At 46.3% G+C, this 19,257-nt stretch overlaps 1 protein-coding gene across 2 annotated transcripts; it reads left to right on the top strand.

Annotated features, from left to right (window-relative positions):
• Positions 1-378: 378 nt before the first annotated feature.
• On the top strand, positions 379-8,311 carry LOC144138315 (uncharacterized). 2 transcript variants are annotated; one of them, XM_077670533.1, is made up of 4 exons: positions 379-503; positions 1,291-1,410; positions 5,235-5,358; positions 7,372-8,311. In XM_077670533.1, the coding sequence occupies exons 2-4, from the start codon at positions 1,361-1,363 to the stop codon at positions 7,615-7,617; spliced, it is 420 nt and encodes a 139-aa protein (XP_077526659.1). In that variant the 5' UTR covers positions 379-503; positions 1,291-1,360; the 3' UTR covers positions 7,618-8,311. The 2 variants fall into 2 exon arrangements, with proteins under 2 accessions (XP_077526659.1, XP_077526658.1); XM_077670532.1 differs by having other exon boundaries at positions 403-503; positions 1,354-1,410.
• Positions 8,312-19,257: the final 10,946 nt, after the last annotated feature.

Below are 19,257 nucleotides of genomic sequence, written 5' to 3'. Positions count from 1 at the left end.
ATTAGAGCACCGAGAGAAAGGCGTAACAAACAAGGTTTCGGCGAAGCTAGTTCAATATCTTGGGTGCTGTTCTGCGATCTTAAAAGAAGTCCCGCTGTCCTTGCCCCAGGGCGACTTGTTTTTGCGTCAGATGCCTCAGGTTTCAGCTTTCTACGAAGCCAGTGACATGAGACCTCGTCGCCGTAATCAGACGACAGGGCTGGTAGCCTTGCATTTTTTCGCCGTTATGTTGTTGGTTGTTTCTGTTGTTGTATTTCGCAAGCTACTCACTTTATGACCTTGTAGATTATTGAGATGTTGTGGATTATTGAGACCTTGTAGATTATCGAGATGGTGATGACGTGGGTGTGGACATCTTTATCGCAAAGCTCTTGGAGGGCATTTCCCATTGAGTGACACTGATGCGTAGTGTCGCTATATAAAAGGCGGTTGGCTTGTTTCGCATAACCAGTTGTCTTCACCCCGCGGTACCGATCTGACTGAATTTCCTGAACTTTGGAGACGTAAGTCTGAAATTTTTGTTTTCTTAGCACTCAGATTTGAAAGAGTTCGACTCGTAAGCACATGATGTTGAGTAGGTTCTGTATTCGCTTCAGTTATTCGGCGCGACAAAAACAATTTTTTTCAAGAACCCGTACTCAGGCAGTAATGGATGACGAAAGCTCCAAAGCCAGTTATAATATACACTGATTTAACGAAAATACAATCTTATATTATTGGCCTTTCCACGAAAAGTCTATTTGTAGCGATATGTTTTCAAGAGAACTTTAATAAATTTTTGTAGTTTGTGTACAGGTTCTGGTACTGCAACACTTTGTGAGCAAAGTGCTTGAATTCTGAAGCTTTACGCAGAAGGAAAGAACGAGTGAAACAAAATTTAAGGTTACCCCTAATTTCAGGCTTTTCAAAAGCAAATTAAACGCATTTCAGACAGCCATCTTTCGCGTGAACAAGCAGCTCACTTATGCACGAAGCGCCAACCTTTAGCTTTGAACCGAAGCTGCTAGTCTGCAAAAATGGTTATCGAAACTTGCACAAGAAGCCTTTTGAAGTGGGATTTCTAAATACTTTATCCTTTAACTGCTCACTGCGCAGAAAATTTTGCTGAATTTTCAAAATCGTATCAAATATTGGCTGTAAATGTGCAATGTCTTTAACACGAATCTGCATTAGATACACACTTTTTTCGCTGCAGCACTCCCACATCGCAAAAATCATGAACTGCGCTTATTCCTAAGAGGCAAGAAATATTTTGTAAGGAATATAACACGTAACATGTGCACATTACAGCGCGGTGATACGAAAACTACGAGACCTGCTACAAGGACGTTAACTATTTGTTGCCCATTTCGGTGCCAAGATGAAGATCGCTCTGGTTACCATCCTTCTTGTGACTGTCGCAGCGGTGGGGTGAGTCAGGTCATCGGCATTGTCTGGTTAAAGTCAGCGCTTTTGTTTGCGCCTATCGTAACAAAAGTCCCCTACTTTAACAAAGGTGGGACGGTTAACTACGAAGATTTTAGAAGCATTGCTAGATGATGGTGATGATGATGAGGAATAAACCTTATTTGAGTCGAGGTGCTAATGTTAAGCCAGCCGCCTTGCGGGAGGCTTCCGTAGTACGGGAGGCCTTGGACTGTGCTGGCCATCCGTGACCTCTCCACCAATCGTCGCTAATGTGAGAGGTCGGATCTGGTCAGCAGCCCCACCCACTGCTCATAGGTAGGGTTGGCGTTAGGGGTGAGGGTAGGGGATTGCTGGCACTCCCATACCATGTGGTACAGGGTGCCTGGTTGGGGGCAGGATTTGCATGTGGGAGAGTATAAGGTAGGATACATGGCATGTGGAAGGGTGTTATGTGGGCAGGAGTTAGTCTGTAGTTGTCGAAAGGTAGTAGCTTCATCACGAGAGAGGTTCGGGTGGGGTAATGGGTATTCGCTGCGCTCGTTCCTATAGTGGGCGAGTATTTCTGCGTATGTTTTCAGTGGGGTGGGCTTAACTGTTGCTTGAAAGGGGGGTTCGTGGCCCTCGTTGGAAACGGCCCGGTGTGAATAAGCGTGGGCAGCTGTGTGTACCGCCTCGTTACCCCCGAGGGACTGGTGTCCTTGAGTCCAAACAAATTATTTGCAGTTCTGGGAGTGGTTTCGCTTGTTGTAGAGTTGTCAAGGCTGGTGGCGATATGCGTCCTTTTAGGTTGTTCCTGCAAACGACTCGGTAGTCGGTAATAAGGGTTAAAAATTCTTCGCCTGTTGTGGCGGCATGGACGATGGCAACCTCTTCAGCTGTTTCGACGGAGTTGGTGAAAACAGTGACAGGAATAAGCTCAGTTCCTTTGGCATTGACCGCGCTAGCGGGTTGTGCAGATTTGTGGCGGTATGGCGATGCGTCCGTATATCGGGTGCGTGGGAGGTGGTAGTATTGTCTATGAATGCTGCGAAAAACATTGCTGGAAATAAAAAAAAAAAACTATCTTGTCGTCACAGAAAAACATTTTCTCTTGCTGTTTTGGGCTAACTTGTTAGGAAAAAAATGCCTGGTTCTTGCGAAATTGAGCGTTGCTGTTTACGTCAATTCACGTGCAGTGTCACACACACGTGTAATACCCGAGCACGTAGCTTGCGGGGGTATACCTTGTATGCGTCCCGATGTCTAGCTGAAGCTAAGCGCTAATCATTCCGCATTAGAGGTGTCAGAGATAGTTGAAAAAAAAAATACCTTCAGCTGCCACTCTGCATTCTTTTCGGAGAGCTTTAGATAGCTGAAATGACATAGTCGGATAATTTTTCAGTTGTGTGGGACTCACAAGCCTCAGTAAAAACTAACACTATTGGGTCTATGCCAAAATAGGAAGCAATATAGACGTGAACGAGCACGATATACATCCTCATAGCCTTCCTTCATTTTTTAGATTCGGTTGCGAACACCACTGTAGGAAGTTTTAAGGTGTAATGTTAGGGCAGCAAAAATTGCCGAGTCATTCTGTGCCTCAATTCTTGCCGTGGAGGAATTCTACTCTGACGACATCAAAATATATTTGTTTGGATGGTCGAATAATTTGTTGCGTCAATAGGCCGACTAAATGTAACGTCTTGACAAATATGGCACACAACCAGGGACAGGAAAGGAAACACGGACAGGCACTTTTAACGACTGCAATTTTAATCGAAAAGCATACTTTTTGTAGACCTTTTTATCTTCTTCATTCTGGGCGCTGCCATTTTATCAGTGGGCTGTGCTAGCAGCCCTATAATGGGCGCAGTCGACAGGAAGATGTCACTTCGCATGCGCAACACAGCCCGGTACATGTGTAGATCTTACTAAGATTAACGGATGAAATGGTGCGTACCCCACAGTGCTGCGCACCGCAACGCAAGAAACAATTCGACGGCTCAGACATGAAAACTTGTTTACTTTCAGAAATTTCATAAGCACGAGGACAGCAATGACATCTTGTCTGTCAAGGCTAAAGATGGGTGGCTTACATAATCTTCATTGTCAAGGAAAATGTTAAAAGCCTCTAATTGTTTTTGATATTTTATTATAGTGTTCGAAGAGGATGACAGTGTTATCACTGTGGGCACGGGCTTCCTTTCAGCATAGTGTTTCATACTGATATACACTAGAGGAAAATCTGGCGCCACTGTCTAGGGGAGCCGCACTTCAGCGAGCGTTCCGTCATGTACCGGCCAGGCACGTTCCACTTGTCCTTGGCATGGCTCCTGAACAGGCTGAAAAGTTGCCTCTGGCTGCAAAAAAGCGACAATGTTACTCTAAAAGTATCTTTAAATTTGTTTTGTTATTACAAAATTGAACTTCCAAGAAAATGTACTTGTCAGTAATTATGTAGAAGCTTTATGAACGATGCAGAAGAAAAAAAGTTACCTTTCTGGCTTCAAGACGACAAAGAAGCCATACGGCTAGCTAAGCCAAGTAGGCGGGGAACGTCGCTAGCTGCAATGGCGCCACCCACGGCGGCTTGTGATTGCAGCGCCAGATTTCCCTCTAGTATATATTAGTATGAAACTCTATGCCTTTCAGGATGGACAAGTGTCCTCTTAATATTGTATTAATACACCCGCCAGTTTGCCCTTCGTACATGTCACCGCACGCCATCGGCACCCTGTACAGAACATTTTCTTACACAGCCAACGAACATGTAGTCACGGCGTACAGTACATTCATCCTTTACTTCGTCAATTGCTCTCATATTTTTGTTTTACCGTGCGACAAACACTTTCTACTTTGCTTTTTTTGCTGAAAAGACCACTTTGACATTGTAATTTTCTTATTTATGCAAGATTAAGAGAGCAATTGTCCAGCCTAAAAAGAAGCCCCCGCACACATTTTGCGTCACATTGCAAAGGGTGTGGAATCACACTCTTCTTTGATAACACTGTCATCCTGTTCATGCCCCCTAATAAAATATGAAGAGAAATTCTAAAGCCTTTGCACACCGGTGGCGCAGTGGCTGAGGCGTTGCGCTGCTGAGCACGGGGACGCGGGTTCCATTCCCGGCCGCGGCGGCCGCTTTTCTGCTGGAGGCGAGAAGCAAAAACGCCCGTGTGTACGATATTTCGGCGCACGTTAAAGAACCCCAGGTGGTCAGAATTAATCCGGAGCCCTCCACTATGGGGTGTCTCATCGCCTGCGTTGCACCGGCGCGTTAAACCCTACAATCAATCAATCAATCAATCAATCAATCAATCAATCAATCAATCAATCAATCAATCAATCAATCAATCAATCAATCAATCAATCAATCAATCAATCAATCAATCAATCAGCATTTTCCTTCACAATGAATATGGCGTAAGTCTCCCCTTCTCAGCATTGTCAGATAAGAAGATGTCATTGCTGTTCTCGTGCTTATGAAATCCCAGAAAGTGGACAAGTTTTCATGTCGGCGACGTCTAATGGTTTCTTGCATTGTTGTGCGCAGCACTCTTGGTTATAAAAAGTCTGTTTTTCAATTAACATTTCAGTTGTTAACATCACCTGTCCGTGTTTCCTTTCTTGTACCGTTTGTCGCGCTATTTGTCAAGATGCATCAGTTCCAATTAGGCCGGCTCGCATTGATAAGTGTGACATCTACTGCATTCATGAGGCTCACGACTGAACCATAGTACACTCTTGTCATTCAACTTCTTTAGGAAAAATGAGGTTGCTGGCAAATTATGCTTATGAGTTTAGCCCCTAACGAGTCATGCTCGCTACACTGCCGCTTATCTACGCAGCGTGTCTGCAACGTCGGAGCCACACTGCGAGGGCGTGACCTGTGACCCCGAAACCTGCCCCAAGGCTGAGTGCGCCTGCGGAAGCCACAAGGATGCCTGCGGCTGCTGCGATTTCTGCAACAAGGTATACAATGGGGTGTATTACGCAAGGTGTATACGCACTGGTGTGATCTTCTAGGCGCGTAGATGTGGTCAGTTTTGTTGGCTAAATCTCGCAAAGCCGCTTGAGGAATGACGGGACAGAAAGGAATGGAGGTGTTTCGATGAAACAATGGCGCTTCATATTTTCATGTAAATGAGTGGAATGGTGATGATAGACTTGGTTTTCTCTCTGTGCGTACTCCACCACAAGAACGTAAAATGTTCAAGTCAGAGCCCAATAGAATTTATTGAACTCGATCCTTATCTACAAATCCTTCTAGTTTTTCGTTCATTCAATTACCTTCCCGGTGATCTCTTCCTGAGAATGGCCTATGCCAAACGATGCAGATTGGCTTTTTTCTGGACAATCAATCCGAAACCTGGACACGGAGCTTTCTGCATCGTCGCGCCCTTATCGTATGACAGCACTTATACTTCGGAAGTTCCAACTGCAGCCAAAAGCGGCATTTTGGTCAGTAAGGGTGAGAGGGAAAATTGAGATTGGCTTTTCAGTTGCTGCTTTGAAACTTCCTATGTGTGTGCTTCCGGTGGTTCCTCCCTCCTTCTATTAAAAATCAATCAATCAATCAATCAGTCAGTCAATCAATCAATCAATCAATCAATCAATCAATCAATCAATCAATCAATCAATCAATCAATCAATCAATCAATCAATCAATCAATCAATCAATCAATCAATTTCTGTCAACCCCAAATAGCTTTCCAATGCTGGTTAGACTAATAAATGCTCCAATGTTTTTCTAAGGAGAAATTCCATTATATTTGCAAATGTTGCTAGCAGTTACTTTCCTCTACACCATTACTCATTGGAAGTTCTTACAAAAAACGTACACTTTCTCACATGACAAGCATAATACCATTCCCCAAACTTATGAGGACAACGTCGACTTTTATTGTTCCCCATAAGGTCATAAACGGACCAGGTTGCCTAAGAATGTCAGCGTAGGCGTAAAAGGTGGCCGTATGGACGGAAATGTGGCCTTAAGTCACATACCTTTCGTTGTATATATTACAAAATAATAGGGATGATTTGACAAGTATTTATTGCGAATTTATGCAGTACATGCTGACTTTTGCACCTTGCTCTCCAAGCACACCCCCAGGTCACTTTCCCACGAAATATTACACTCGACTCTCCATTATTCGAAGTCGGCTTGTTAGAATTATCGGTTAATCAGAAGTGCTGTGCTGGTCCTGGAAATACTTTATGCAATTCAATAGAAATTGCTCAATAATCCCCAGCTAAAACTCATTGTATTGTGTTTCGAGAAAAAAACGCATCTAGGTGCCCGTCGTTTGTCGAAAAAATCCGAAATTTTCAAGAACCAAAGCACCACCGTGGTCTGTGCTATATCGGCGTCATCGTCACTTTTTTTCTTTATTGCCATTTGCACTAACAAAATAGCGCCATCGCCACTAAGGCAGCGCCCAGTTGATTATTCGGCGAGCCAGTTGTGCCACCGCTTTAACAACTACATCGTTGTTGCGTACACCGTTAAGTAAGCAGTTTGTGTGGTGGGTGCTTCAGGCTTCGATTTTGGCGATAAATCTTAGCTATCAGGGCAACCCATGTCGTACGGCGGCTTGGCGACGAAAGTCGAGATTACGAACGAAATAAAGAAGAGAGATGTGTGGTGGACTAAGGACAGTGTGCATTTTGTTTGATTGGAAGTTCTGTTATTTCCGTGTTTTGCGGTCCCCGTGGACTTCGTATTAACGGGAGTCGACTGTAGTGATAAAAGGTTCGGTAGTTGCCATTCAAGACCTTCTTCAAACTTTTCGTGGTTTGCGAGTGCTTGTTGCTGCACCTTAAAATTTTATTTTAGCTCCTCAGCTATTGCTGAAATTCTTCTTTCTCAGTTTTCAGCCGAGACCTGTATGCCGAACATTTTTCTTTGTGAAAACTAATCTGAACGAAATATAAATTGCAGTAGATTGAGTACAAGCTCTAATTTTGATCTCGAATTCTCTCCAGTGCGCCGGCGAAGAGTGCCATCCCCAACACAATGATCGGTGCGCCGAGGGATTCCACTGCGTGCAGAAAGCGACTGGTGAGGCCGACCTTCACACCTTAGCTGGTCACTGTGAGGCGGCTGAGTCCCACACCGATCATCACGACACTACCGCTGCCCACGGTACCGGGGCGCCCGACTCCGAGCATGTGCACGAAGAACACCACCACCACGAAGACGAGCACGCTACCACCGCCTCCCCCCACTGAATGAGGCGCCCGCGCGCTGTATGCCGTCACAGGACTTCTATATTTGTTGGGGCTAGGAAGAGTGGTCGTATTGTCGCCTAGCCCCATTGTTACGTTGTTCCTATCTCCCATTTATACCCATTTATCTCACATTTAGCGCACACGAAAGCGCTAAAAATGGACACCTCACTTTAGCCTTGCTTGAGTTGTAGCGTAATAAACGAATAACAAGTGATTATCTGTTACAAAAGTCGTCTGGCTCATCAAAAATAAATTCACACCCTAATATGTTTGAAAAAGCGTTGCTATTCAACGTAATCAAGACCAAAGTAGACAAACCAAACAACCAGTAGCCTTAAAATATAGAATTTACGGGCGGGAGACCTAGCTTGAGGCCCCTGCAATAATTTCAGCGGAACGAATGGAAAACAACACGTCAACAGTGGTTGCCTCATATTCAGCAGCCCGGAGATGGGCCGCTTTAAATAAAGCATTTGCTTAAGGGGTACGCGATTTTCGGGCATATACCCCATAAAATGTCGTTGAGGGGTGTCCAGATATGAGCCCTACATGAAATACATGACCGGTGTGAGGGAGGAAATAGTACGCACCTCTTCTGTAACCCCAAAGCTCTTTCGGCAAAGGTCGGCTGCTGAGCGAATAGTTGTGCACTTGTGTAGCTAGTCATTCAATAAACACACTACTAAGAAACTGTTTTGAATTGTCATTCGTTTCATTGGATGATCCGCCGGCGGCGCGGGCGTCTGCGCCTTGTCTTTTGCTTTGACGGTAAAGCATTATTAAACGGAAAGCTTTCTTAGTCAGACCAAGCACGTCCTGCCAAAAAAACTAAAGCACTTCCTCATAGATCGGTTGGTCGACCGAAAAGCTCTGGTAAGATTTCTGGACACACGGCGCGTGCGTGAAACCAGGCTTCCGTTACGTCAACACGGATACTTGAAAATCGAGAAAAAGTAACGGTTCTGAATTAGACAACACACGCATAGATCACGAAGAAAGAGTACAATAGTGTTACGTGGCGGTAGAACAGATGACGCGAACCATGGTTGACGATGAATCGATCTATTTACAGGACGAAATGGTGTGTTTACATTATTTACAAGAGAACCGTTACACAGCGTTCGCCCAGGCTGCACGCCCCGCAAGCCGCTCCGTAGTCGTTCATCGTCGGGCCCACACCCGCATGCCCTATACTGCGGCCTCCTTTGTCTTCGCGAGACAATAGTATACCTTTATCTCATACACCAGATATCAGTATACATTTAGATCGTTCGTAGAAGAGTTTACGTATACCGCGTGAACAATCGTCGCATGGGTTCGTTCTTTGCTTGTTATTTGGGTATTTGAGGGCTTGACGACCGATCTAACGCACTTTTAGCGAAGGTTTTGACGTCCTTTTGACGCAGTTTTGACGTGAGCAAGCTTTCGCGCTTTTCTCAATTTTCCTCAGAAAGGAATAGTAAATTTTTTGATCACCCGGTGGATCGAAGTTGAGATGTCATGCGTCATCGCCACCGTATCATTTCAGACAAAATGGCCCATGGCGTAAACTAAATAAAAATAAATAAAAATGTTGAAAGTGAAAAAGGGAAATTCTGGCTGAGCGTGAATGGAACCCAGTCTCATGCTCAAAGCCAATATCTCTCGATGGCTCCCACTGACGGAAGTCCAGTGAATGAGATGCAGCCTTCGATATAGTAACGTGTGTTACAGACACGTACAAAGGTCTACCTTAGCAATTTAAGCATGTTTATTATAGAAGTACTAATCATCATCGTCACCAGCCTGTCTACCCCAACTGCAGGGCAAAGGCCTTGAAGTACTAATCAGAAGGTAACAAAGCACGTTCCCGCTAAATGATATTTTTGCCTGGTTATGAAAGTGCGGGTATGTGCTGGTGTGACGTTAAGCCTAACACAAGGAATATTGTGACGAGAAGAAGCAGAGGGAGGTAGCGGCGTCCACTTCCAGGCCATACCCCCCGAATAATAAAAGGTGCCGACCAGGGCGGAGCACGGCTCGTACTCTCATTCTCACAAACGCCCATTTATTCTTCAACCTCATCTACTTTAGTTCGCCTCAGTTGTCCTGTCGCCGCGTAACAACACCGTCAATTCGTACCCGCAGCTTTACGGGCAGTGCGGTCGACATTGTTTCGCTCGACGAACTTCTCCCCGTTTCGCCTACTAACATGAAGCCTTTGTAATGGTAAGCAAGGACGATTGGTACCTCCGATCGCTCAATCTGTTCGGAGTGCCTCGTATGGGCTCCGTCATGTTTCATGCGCTGAGCCGAAACTTCCAGGCCCATCCATCTGACTTCAGCATCCAGAGACTTCGGAAGGCGTCAGGACCACCCCAAGTATCCTTTTTGGTGGCTCTCTACACCTCTCGTGCCGGAATCGCCGATCGACCCAAGACCACGCCGGGGTTAGGCTTAACGCCTAGGCCTCGCCCGACCTTTCGTCGCCGAGCCTCAGCGCAGCGCTACCAACATGGAGGCAATCGCCGTCGATGGTGAGCCCATCAACCCGGATGAACTTCTTCACGAGGATTGGAATACTATGCACAGCAGACAGCGAATTCTTCAAGAACCTGCAAAGAATTCAACCGTGGAAAATCGCCGCTTGCAGAAGCCGCTACGCTGTGGCCTTGCGGCCGCTCCGCTGCCGCCCGACGACATCAAGATAGTGCTCCGACCACGAGAGGGAGGGGGGGGAAGGGGACTTGATCTTCGCAAAGTTACGCCGGCAGCACTAGCAGATACGGGACTTCAAGCAGCCCAAATATCCCAAAACCCTCAAGATCAGCTATGCATTCAACCTACACCAAACTATGTGACCCGGAGGTGAGCCACACAGTTGCTTCTTTCTGTTGCTCAGCCCTCAAAGTCACATCCCAACCTTCATCGCCACCCCCACCACCCCCCCACCACCACCAGCCGCGATACCCCCTGAGTTCCTCCAAGAACTTAAGGCTATGTGCCGGGAAATACAGGCACTTTGTGCAGATAATCAAGCTCTCAGAAATGAAATAACCACTCTTAAAGCTATAAACGAACAACCAGACGCACAAATGGACACAGATCTCCCTCCCGCGCAAAAACGCAAAGCGGCGGATCCACTCCATAACGAACCCGAACCGTCACTTGACCATCGAATTACCGTTGTTGAGAAGAGCTTAAGCAACACCTACAAAACAGTTTACGGACAGAAGGCAGAATGTAAATCAACCTGCAGCAACTTTAGAGCCAACCTTGAGGTACTATGAAATGAACTACACGAGGGCATTAAACGAGTACTCAAAACAATCCAAACAATAATGTGCCAAGATCAGATGCCAATCCCTGCTCCTAATGGACAACCCTGAAAAATGTATATAACGCTATGGCAATGGAATTGCCGAGGATACTTAAAAAAAAGCAGCGCCTAGAGTTGCACATCCAAGCTCAACAATCCCCTTCCCAAATTATAACGCCACAGGATACAGGCAAAACGGTCTCTCTCCCTGGGTACAGAGCATTTCAAAACAGGAACAGTCCACTCACAGCAATACTGCTACACCGCAACATCTCAGCAGTAAGGGAACAGTTCGAAAACACAGACGGCAAACACGACTTTGTTAGCATTCATTCCACCCAAAAACAAGAAGACATTCTCCCCACACTAACGTATACAGCTCCCCAAAAACGCACCATCAAAATTTTAAGAACCTCTTCACACTAGCTAAAAATGCAGCGGGATCACAACCTCTAATTATAACAGGAGACTACAACGCACCACATCGAGCCTGGTGTTATCCTACAGACACAGCAAAAGGAAGAAACCTATGGGAACAGGTACAAAAACTACATCTAACACTCGAAAGAACCCCCAGATACCCACCAGAATAGGAAACAGCGTACAGAGAGACACTACACCCGATCTCACCTTCATCCACCGCATAAAACAAGCAATGTGGCAAGTTACAGAACACACAATAAATAGTGACCACTACATCATACAAATAACAATACCCATAGGTTATAAGCTAAGACAACTACGCAAATCACCAAACATAATAGACGGGCCAAACTTCAGACTTCATAGACAAAACCAACAGGAATCACAAGAAACGACATCTCTAGAGAGATGGACACAGCAATTACTAGAGGATGTCAAGCTACATACGAAAACGCCAGATGAAACACTCCCGGATGAAAAAATGGACCCCCATCTCCTACATCTTAGAGAAGCATATCAGAGCACCCAAAAAAGATGGCGGAAAAATAAACTCTACCATCGCCTACGCAGGAAACTAGCAAAGCTGGGCGAAGCAATACAAAAGGACACAGCTCAACTCGCACAAACCCAATGGGATGACATATGCAACCAAATGCAAGAAAACCTGGGCATGAAAATTTTTAAAACCTTTCATTGACCCCAACAGCACTAAATCAAAAACAACAAACATAACGCACTTAGTACAAGGCCATAAAAAAGGACAGGAAGATCTCATCCGCCAAATTAAAAATACATACTTCCCAGAAGCATTACCAGAACCAATACACCCTTACAAAGGAGAAGTAAACTACGAATTAGAGAAAGAAGTAACTGAATCGGAAGTAAGAGGAGCCTTGCACAAACTACGCACACAGTCCGCACCGGGACCAGACACAATCACAAACAAAATCCTCAGAAACCTAGACGACACTTCAATACTAACCCTCAAAGCCCTTATTAATGCATATTGGACAACAGAAACACTACCCCAAGAGTGGAAATATGCAAAGGTCACATTTATACCGAAACCGGGAAAATCCCTCAAAATTGAGAATCTAAGACCGATATCACTAACGTCATGCCTGGGAAAGCTATTAGAGCACATTATACATGCCAGATTGACACAGCACATACGCAGACTTCAAATCATACCACCAACCATGATAGGTTTTCAAGCTGGACTCTCCACACAAGATATACTACTGCAACTTAAACAAGGAATAATCACCCCAGCAAATCACCTTGACGCAGCAGCAATTTTAGCCCTAGAATTCCACAAAGCATTCGACAACATTAAACACTCACCTATTCTAAACAACTTACAAGAAACAAACCCCGGACAAAGAACTTACAGATACATCCAAAATTTTAGAACAGCAACAATATCAGTAGGAGATGTGCAGTCAGACAAAAACACTACCAGCTAAGGGGCCGTGCTATCACCACTCCTCTTTAGCTTAGCAATACTAAACATTCCAAAAGAATTAAACAAAATAACCACATTGAAATACACTTTATACGCGGATGATATCACATTGTGGATACGTGGACGCAGCGACGCTCACATAGAACACACTTTTCAAAAAAGAGTAGAGGCAGTCTCAAAAGCTGAAAACGAAGCAGGATTAACCTGCTCACCTTGCAAGTCAGAATTACTCCTGCCACCCCCCAAAAAAAGAGAAAACACCTCCACAGATTTTAGTCCACATTCAACAACATCAGATACCCATAGTTAAACAATCAGAACACTAGGATTGCCCATACAAGCGAATTGCTCAAACACAATACACATTAAAAATCTCTCAACACATGTAAACAGAACAATATGCCTCATAAAAAGATCACCAATCGAAGAGCACGACTTAAGGAGCGAGACCGAATTCGCCTGATTCAAGCATTTGTAATCACCTGAATTACTTACTCCATCCCCTACCTCCATCTAAGCACCCAAGATATGAAAACAATAAATACACTAATTAGAAAAGCGTACGAAGAAGCATTACGAATACCATTAAGTACTGTTATGAGCAATATGAAAGGGAACACAGGAACGCCTAGAAAACACCCTCAGCCCCAGCTATGAGTGATACGCAGCGGCCGCCGTCAAAAACAAAGTGGAAAGGGCGACGCTGTTCAACGACTGTTCCCATTCCCGCCGTGCGTCTTATCGGCCTTCAGACGATACTATATTATCGGCGAAATGGTGTAAGCTGCTGCTTTGTTGGAATGCCAGCGTGGTGGGAGTGCCAACAGTTAGTGGAAGAGCGCCCTTCTTCCCCCTTTGGTTTTCACAGCGCCATCCGCGTATCGCTGTTTCGAGGCTGTTTGCCCCGCGTTCCTGTGTTCCCTTTCATATTGCTCATAATAGTACATCTAACGCTAGACTCGACGTGCGAGGTATATGCGAAAATTGCGAGGAATTAATTGAAGCACACTTAACTAATCAATCAGTCCGTCTCACCAAAACTTCCACAGGTCGACATATACTAGAACAGCTCACAATCAAACCCCGGCAATAATAGGTGAGAGAGAGCCCATTCAATTAGAAATAAGATACAATTTATTCATAAAACTACTGCCGAAGCATATGCCCCCAACACATCACCAATATGGAAGAAAACGTAGGGCACAATACATACAAAAAAGATACCCTTGAAATCAAAACACCATCTTCGTGGATGCCGCCGAATACCGACATAAAACAGCATCCGCCATTGTTGTAACAAAAGGCACAGACGCACCACCAGTGCATGAAATAACCACCCGCACAAAAAACCCCGCAGAGGTGGAAGAGGCAGCAATAGCCGTAGCACTGACGCAACGCCCCCCCCCCCCCCAAATTATCTAAGATTCCAAAACCGCTATTCAAAATTGTGCGCAAGGCAACCTTTCATCCCTGGCACTCAAAATTCTTCAGAAGAATCCCCCCTCACCCCAGTGACATACTCTGGACGCCGGTTCACGCGGGACAGGAAGGGAACGAAACCGCACACTCTCTTCAGGCTCGAGATCTTACCCTCCGAGCTGGAGTGGCACCCGACCCATCCCACGGGGCAAGGTCATCCAGAGACAGTCTCCTTAAATATACCGATATTACGGAACATTACAGCCTCTGCTGCCGAAAGCTACCACTCCCGCACCCGGGACTCACAACAGCCTAAGAGCAAGACTGGAGGATCGTACAAACAAACACGTACCCACGACCAACCCACCTGCACCTAATCCACCCCACACAAGTCCCACCCCTGAACTGCGCCTTCTGCACAGCCCCAGCCACCCTACCCCACATTCTGTGTGGGGTAGGGTCCATCCAACACAAGTACCACCCCTGAACTGCGCCTTCTGCACAGCCCCAGCCACCCTACCCCACATTCTGTGTGGGGTATGGTGGCTGGGCAGTTGAGCTGAGGGTGGCTGGACAGCTTAGCAGTGGAGAGAAGTACTGACATCTCACGACCGGGAGGTACAGATCTCCCTGATCGCAAGGGCCGCCTCGGTCGTCGCTGGGTTGATAACAATGGCCACCAACTTCTCACGCTAAAAGCACGCTCAGTTTAATAGCTTTTTAGATGCGAAGTATCTCATGCTCGGGGCTGTATTCCTCCCTCCGTCTTTGTGGTTGTCGTTGTCCGCCGTCCGCACTCTACTGCGCATGCGCGTCTCTTCAGCCCCGTCAGCGTTTGGGCTGACGTCAGCGTAGTCCACTATAAAAAAATTACACCATCTTCCCGTAGGGGAACCCTGAGTAGTATGCAAAGCAGCCATGGGGTTGACTGAAGTTCCCATTAGATTTCAGTTCGTCGTTTCTAGACAGGGACGCAACCGCGGAGCGAAAACAGTGGGCGGAACGACGACGACGGCGCATCGCACCCACTCATCGGGCCATGTGTCTCAACGTCAGGCGTATGACCAGTCGACGGCCGCCAAATTTCCGACCAGTCGTGCATCGCATACGACGGCGCAGTCGTGCGTGTGTCTCGCGCTTGATGAACACCTGCGATCGACCATGATGATTGCCTCTGTGCAAGAAGTTCATAGGGACATTTCTTCCCTCGTCGTAGCCAATCGTTGCCAGGCATCAAGCCAGCATGTTTAGAACAATATTGCGCTTCTCAAGGAATAAAGTTTTGTGGCTTTCCTAACAGGTACTCGCATTAGTCTCTCGTCTATTGCGATTAATAGCGCTTTGTCCTGGTAAGCTACACAGACGCCTCAAGCACGTGAGCCACCCATTGCGGTCACCATGTGTTGAAGCATCACCGTGGAACAAGTATTTTGTGTTTCGGAATCGGCGTCCAGATTTTAGTCATCCAGGTGCTACGTACCGATAAGTTTCTCCAATTCTGACGCCAAATTCTATTAATAAGTAACCAGATATATTTACAAGACGTGGGAAATGACTCCGTTTCTTTCAAATGGCAGCATTAGATGTGATTTTGTTACCCCACCGCCCTTTCGTTTCAACCTTCCTTGCGGTCTCGGCCCTTGCTATGTTGTGACCGCAGCCCGCTCACTTATGCGGATTTGACACCCGTGGACTAACTGAACTGTTCGCTCTATTTTGCGATCAGCATATTTTGCGATCGTGCCTCATTTTTATCTAAGCGAACTCATGCGTCAAGATGGTATTTAGTATAGCGCGCTTGTATATACCTCTGCATTGCTGCTTTCCGTAAGGCACCCCTCCCTGGCTGCATTAAAACACCGCCGTTCCTCTTCAAATCCTTTATTGTGGGCAAAAGACGGTACGTTTTCTGCCTCCTTCCGTTAAGTTTTTTTCTCAGACGACATGCTGGCTCAGCTGGGCATTTCTACGCGTCTTCGTTCTTTACTGGTGAGCGTTTGTCCATGGTCGGCTCAGTGCATTTGAAGTAACTGGAGCACGGGCGGCGCCACAAGGTCGGGGGACGATCGAATAGCTTCCGCAGGTATGCAGCGGGCGGCTGCGCCTACCTCATCCACGTAATCACTCCTAGCTGCGTGAACGGCGGAGCTCAAATGACATGATCGCGCTCAACTGTAACACCATGGTTGCCTTGGCTGCTATGGGTGCAGCGGTGCTATGGTTGGTTACAGAATTGCTACGATCTGGAAACGCGATAGACGCGGAGAAGTTCTACGCTACTTTCGAGAACGGTTTGAATGCTGGATTCAGACCCGAGAGACGCAGGTTGAAATCTCAATGCCGGCGCACTTTTTTTCTATAGATCATTGTTTTTGGGCGGGGAAAATGTGACGCTTGAAACGTTACAGACGGGCAGAGAGGTTTTTCTCGCCGAGACCACAGAGAAATGCTGCGCATTCAAGAGATTCTGCCTCGCGCTGTCGCGAGCGGCGCCAAACTAAACCAACACAAATAATACAACTGCTTGCAAATCCGGCCAACTTCTCTCCGCCACCCGAAGGGAAAATGCATCGAAGACAATTCAACAATAAATGCTACGCAGTATGCGCCGATTTTGCTATAGGGAGCTCGGGCCGAAATTTTGTTCATGAACTTTTTTCGCGCTCACACTTCTTATATATACAGGTCTGCTCAAGTAGGCCGACATGATTGTGCGCCTCTGTTTAGCTACTTGTATTGCTCATATTTTTTCGGCCAATGCACGCGAGATTTTGTTCGAGGACACTAAAATGATTTTGTGATATGACGTCCGAGAAAGTACAAACGTGCCTTTTACGAAAAAAGTACGTTGATGTTGAATTCTCTTCCCACCGCTGCCTACGCATTTGTCGCAGTCATAAAAAAATTCAAGCCAACTAACGAGGAAAGAAGCATTCATCCGGCGTCAATTACAAACGACGCACAAATCCTATAGTCTATCTACCCCACCCTATGCCCCTGTCACTGTCCCTTCTGCCCTCTCCTAAGGCCACCTTCCACATGGTGGGAACTAGCGTCACTAAATCAAGGCTTTTAGAGTATCGGCACTCTTTTCTCTCATTGTGATGTGCCGCCAGGATTTTCATTGGTCAGTCGGCACCACGTGATATTTGTTTACATATTGGCGCAGCCATTTTGTTTCTGGGCACCTCTCCCCCCTCTCTCTCTCTGCTGCTCGGACGCTAACGCCGCCGGTCACACTCTGCCCGTCACAACCGGTGGCAGTTTCGTTGGGAGAGATGGCAACACTGAAAGCCAGAAACAAAAGGGCCCCACACGCTTCCGTGGCACGAAGTGGCGGTACTCTTAAGCGTAGCTTATTTAGTCACGCTAGTGCGAACTTGCCAACACACCCCTTCTCTCACCCCCCTTTCAGGCTCTTCTCCAGAGTAGTGGGAGGACCTGCTGACCAGCTCCGACCCCGTTGGTCAAACCTGCAGGGCCATCCATACTGAGGGTGTAGCCAAGAGCAAAAAGCAACTGGATTGAGGCTAACCAATTCTGTCTTGTAACGGCTCAATAACCACCATTTGCCCTATCGAGCGTTTATTCTCTCTTTCTCCCCCCCCCCCTCTTTCTATCTCTAACCACGGTGGAACATTTGCGAGTGTTCGGTATTATACGCCTCGAGCGCGGCCTGTAGGGGCGCCACTGAAATCCCCCTAGCGGCCCGTTTAGAAAGCAGTCGCGGGAGTCTCCAGCCCGCTCGCCACTGTCGCCGTTGCTTTTGCGGCACGTTCGCGACTGATATTTTCCGTTTGCATGCGTTGAAAATAAATATTTATGTGGAGCAATCAATCTGTTCACAAATGTGGTGTATTTACGAAAGTGCAAATGCTTCGGATGCGATCTTAGTGTGTTCCATTCGGGCTGTATAAGCGCCAGGTGTGTGTCACAGCCCGGCGTCGCAAAACCGGAATATGCATGGAGCCGATTGCAATTCCACTGCCCTGGAATTTACTAACAGTACCTCCGCAAGCAGCGTTCGTTCAGATGCTTATGCTACGGCTATACACTACGATTTAAATCGGTTTCGTGTGCTTGCATAATCTAGCGGACCACTCATATCTGGCAGCACGCCAGTTACGCTTCATATCTCAGATATGTATCACTACCCTGAACAAGCCAATTTGGCATAAATTTCACGGAAATTCTACGTAATATGCACGATGAATAATGCAAAATTAGATGCGGGAGTCAGCACACGACAAAGAATTTACTGCTGGGATGTCTTGTCGTGAGGTGAGCCCTCGCAAATATTCATCTGTTACATATATCCTCTGCTTATATCCGCGTCCGCGACTAAACGCTTCCTCGAAACATCGTCATATGACACAGTGAGTCTGCAGAATCTAGCACAAAAGTGAAATCAGAGCGCCTTATCAGATACCACACCCTTCCAACGACACCTTTAATCGCATGTGCACTTACCTACTGTATAATTTAAAAAATGTGTCCGCCGTGTGATCAGCCTTTCCTTAAAGTAAAAAAAAAAAGTGAACGCGCAGCTTGTGCGTGTGGTTACTAAAACGGTCATTACTTGATTTCGCTCCGCATTTGTACACAACGATAGTTAAGCGCCCCCCTCCACTCCCCCCACCTGTCTTTGAAAATATCAGTGCATTTCGCACCTGGTTGGTCTAGCGAGTCCTACCTGCTGTTAAGACGAACGTCTCTAGCATTTCCGAAGTGGCACGGGTTTTTTTTATTCCCGTATGAGCTATTCTGTTTCTTTCGGACGCATACCATTTATTTTTCTGTGGTTTCATTGCTTTCCTAGATTCTTGCTATAAGGCACGAGTGGCAAACATTTCCCGACGCAGAGCCTTGCAATATGCTTAACAGTTTCGCGTGTCTTATACTCCTATAAAAGGCCCAAGTTATTGTGAGGTATTGGTTAATCACATCCCCGAAACATATTTTTCTACGACGTATATATAATCGAACCAAAGCCGCATTCGTTGTCCGCGCTGCAAAACGAAACCAACCTCTCACT

The sequence above is a fragment of the Haemaphysalis longicornis genome, unplaced genomic scaffold (assembly GCF_048455015.1).
Source record: "Haemaphysalis longicornis isolate Haplotype H1 unplaced genomic scaffold, Haemaphysalis longicornis Haplotype H1 scaffold_5, whole genome shotgun sequence".
In the NCBI taxonomy this organism is placed as follows: Eukaryota; Metazoa; Arthropoda; class Arachnida; order Ixodida; family Ixodidae; genus Haemaphysalis; species Haemaphysalis longicornis.
Note: the sequence above shows the minus strand (reverse complement) of the source record. Positions and strands in the feature narration are given on the sequence as shown.

Excerpts from the sequence above, each read along its gene's own strand:
- LOC144138315 (XM_077670533.1), top strand. The coding sequence starts at position 1,361 with ATGAAGATCGCTCTGGTTACCATCCTTCTTGTGACTGTCGCAGCGGTG. Across the intron at positions 1,411-5,234 it reads GTGACTGTCGCAGCGGTGGG|CGTGTCTGCAACGTCGGAGC; the intron begins GTGAGTCAGGTC and ends TTATCTACGCAG. Across the intron at positions 5,359-7,371 it reads GCTGCGATTTCTGCAACAAG|TGCGCCGGCGAAGAGTGCCA; the intron begins GTATACAATGGG and ends AATTCTCTCCAG.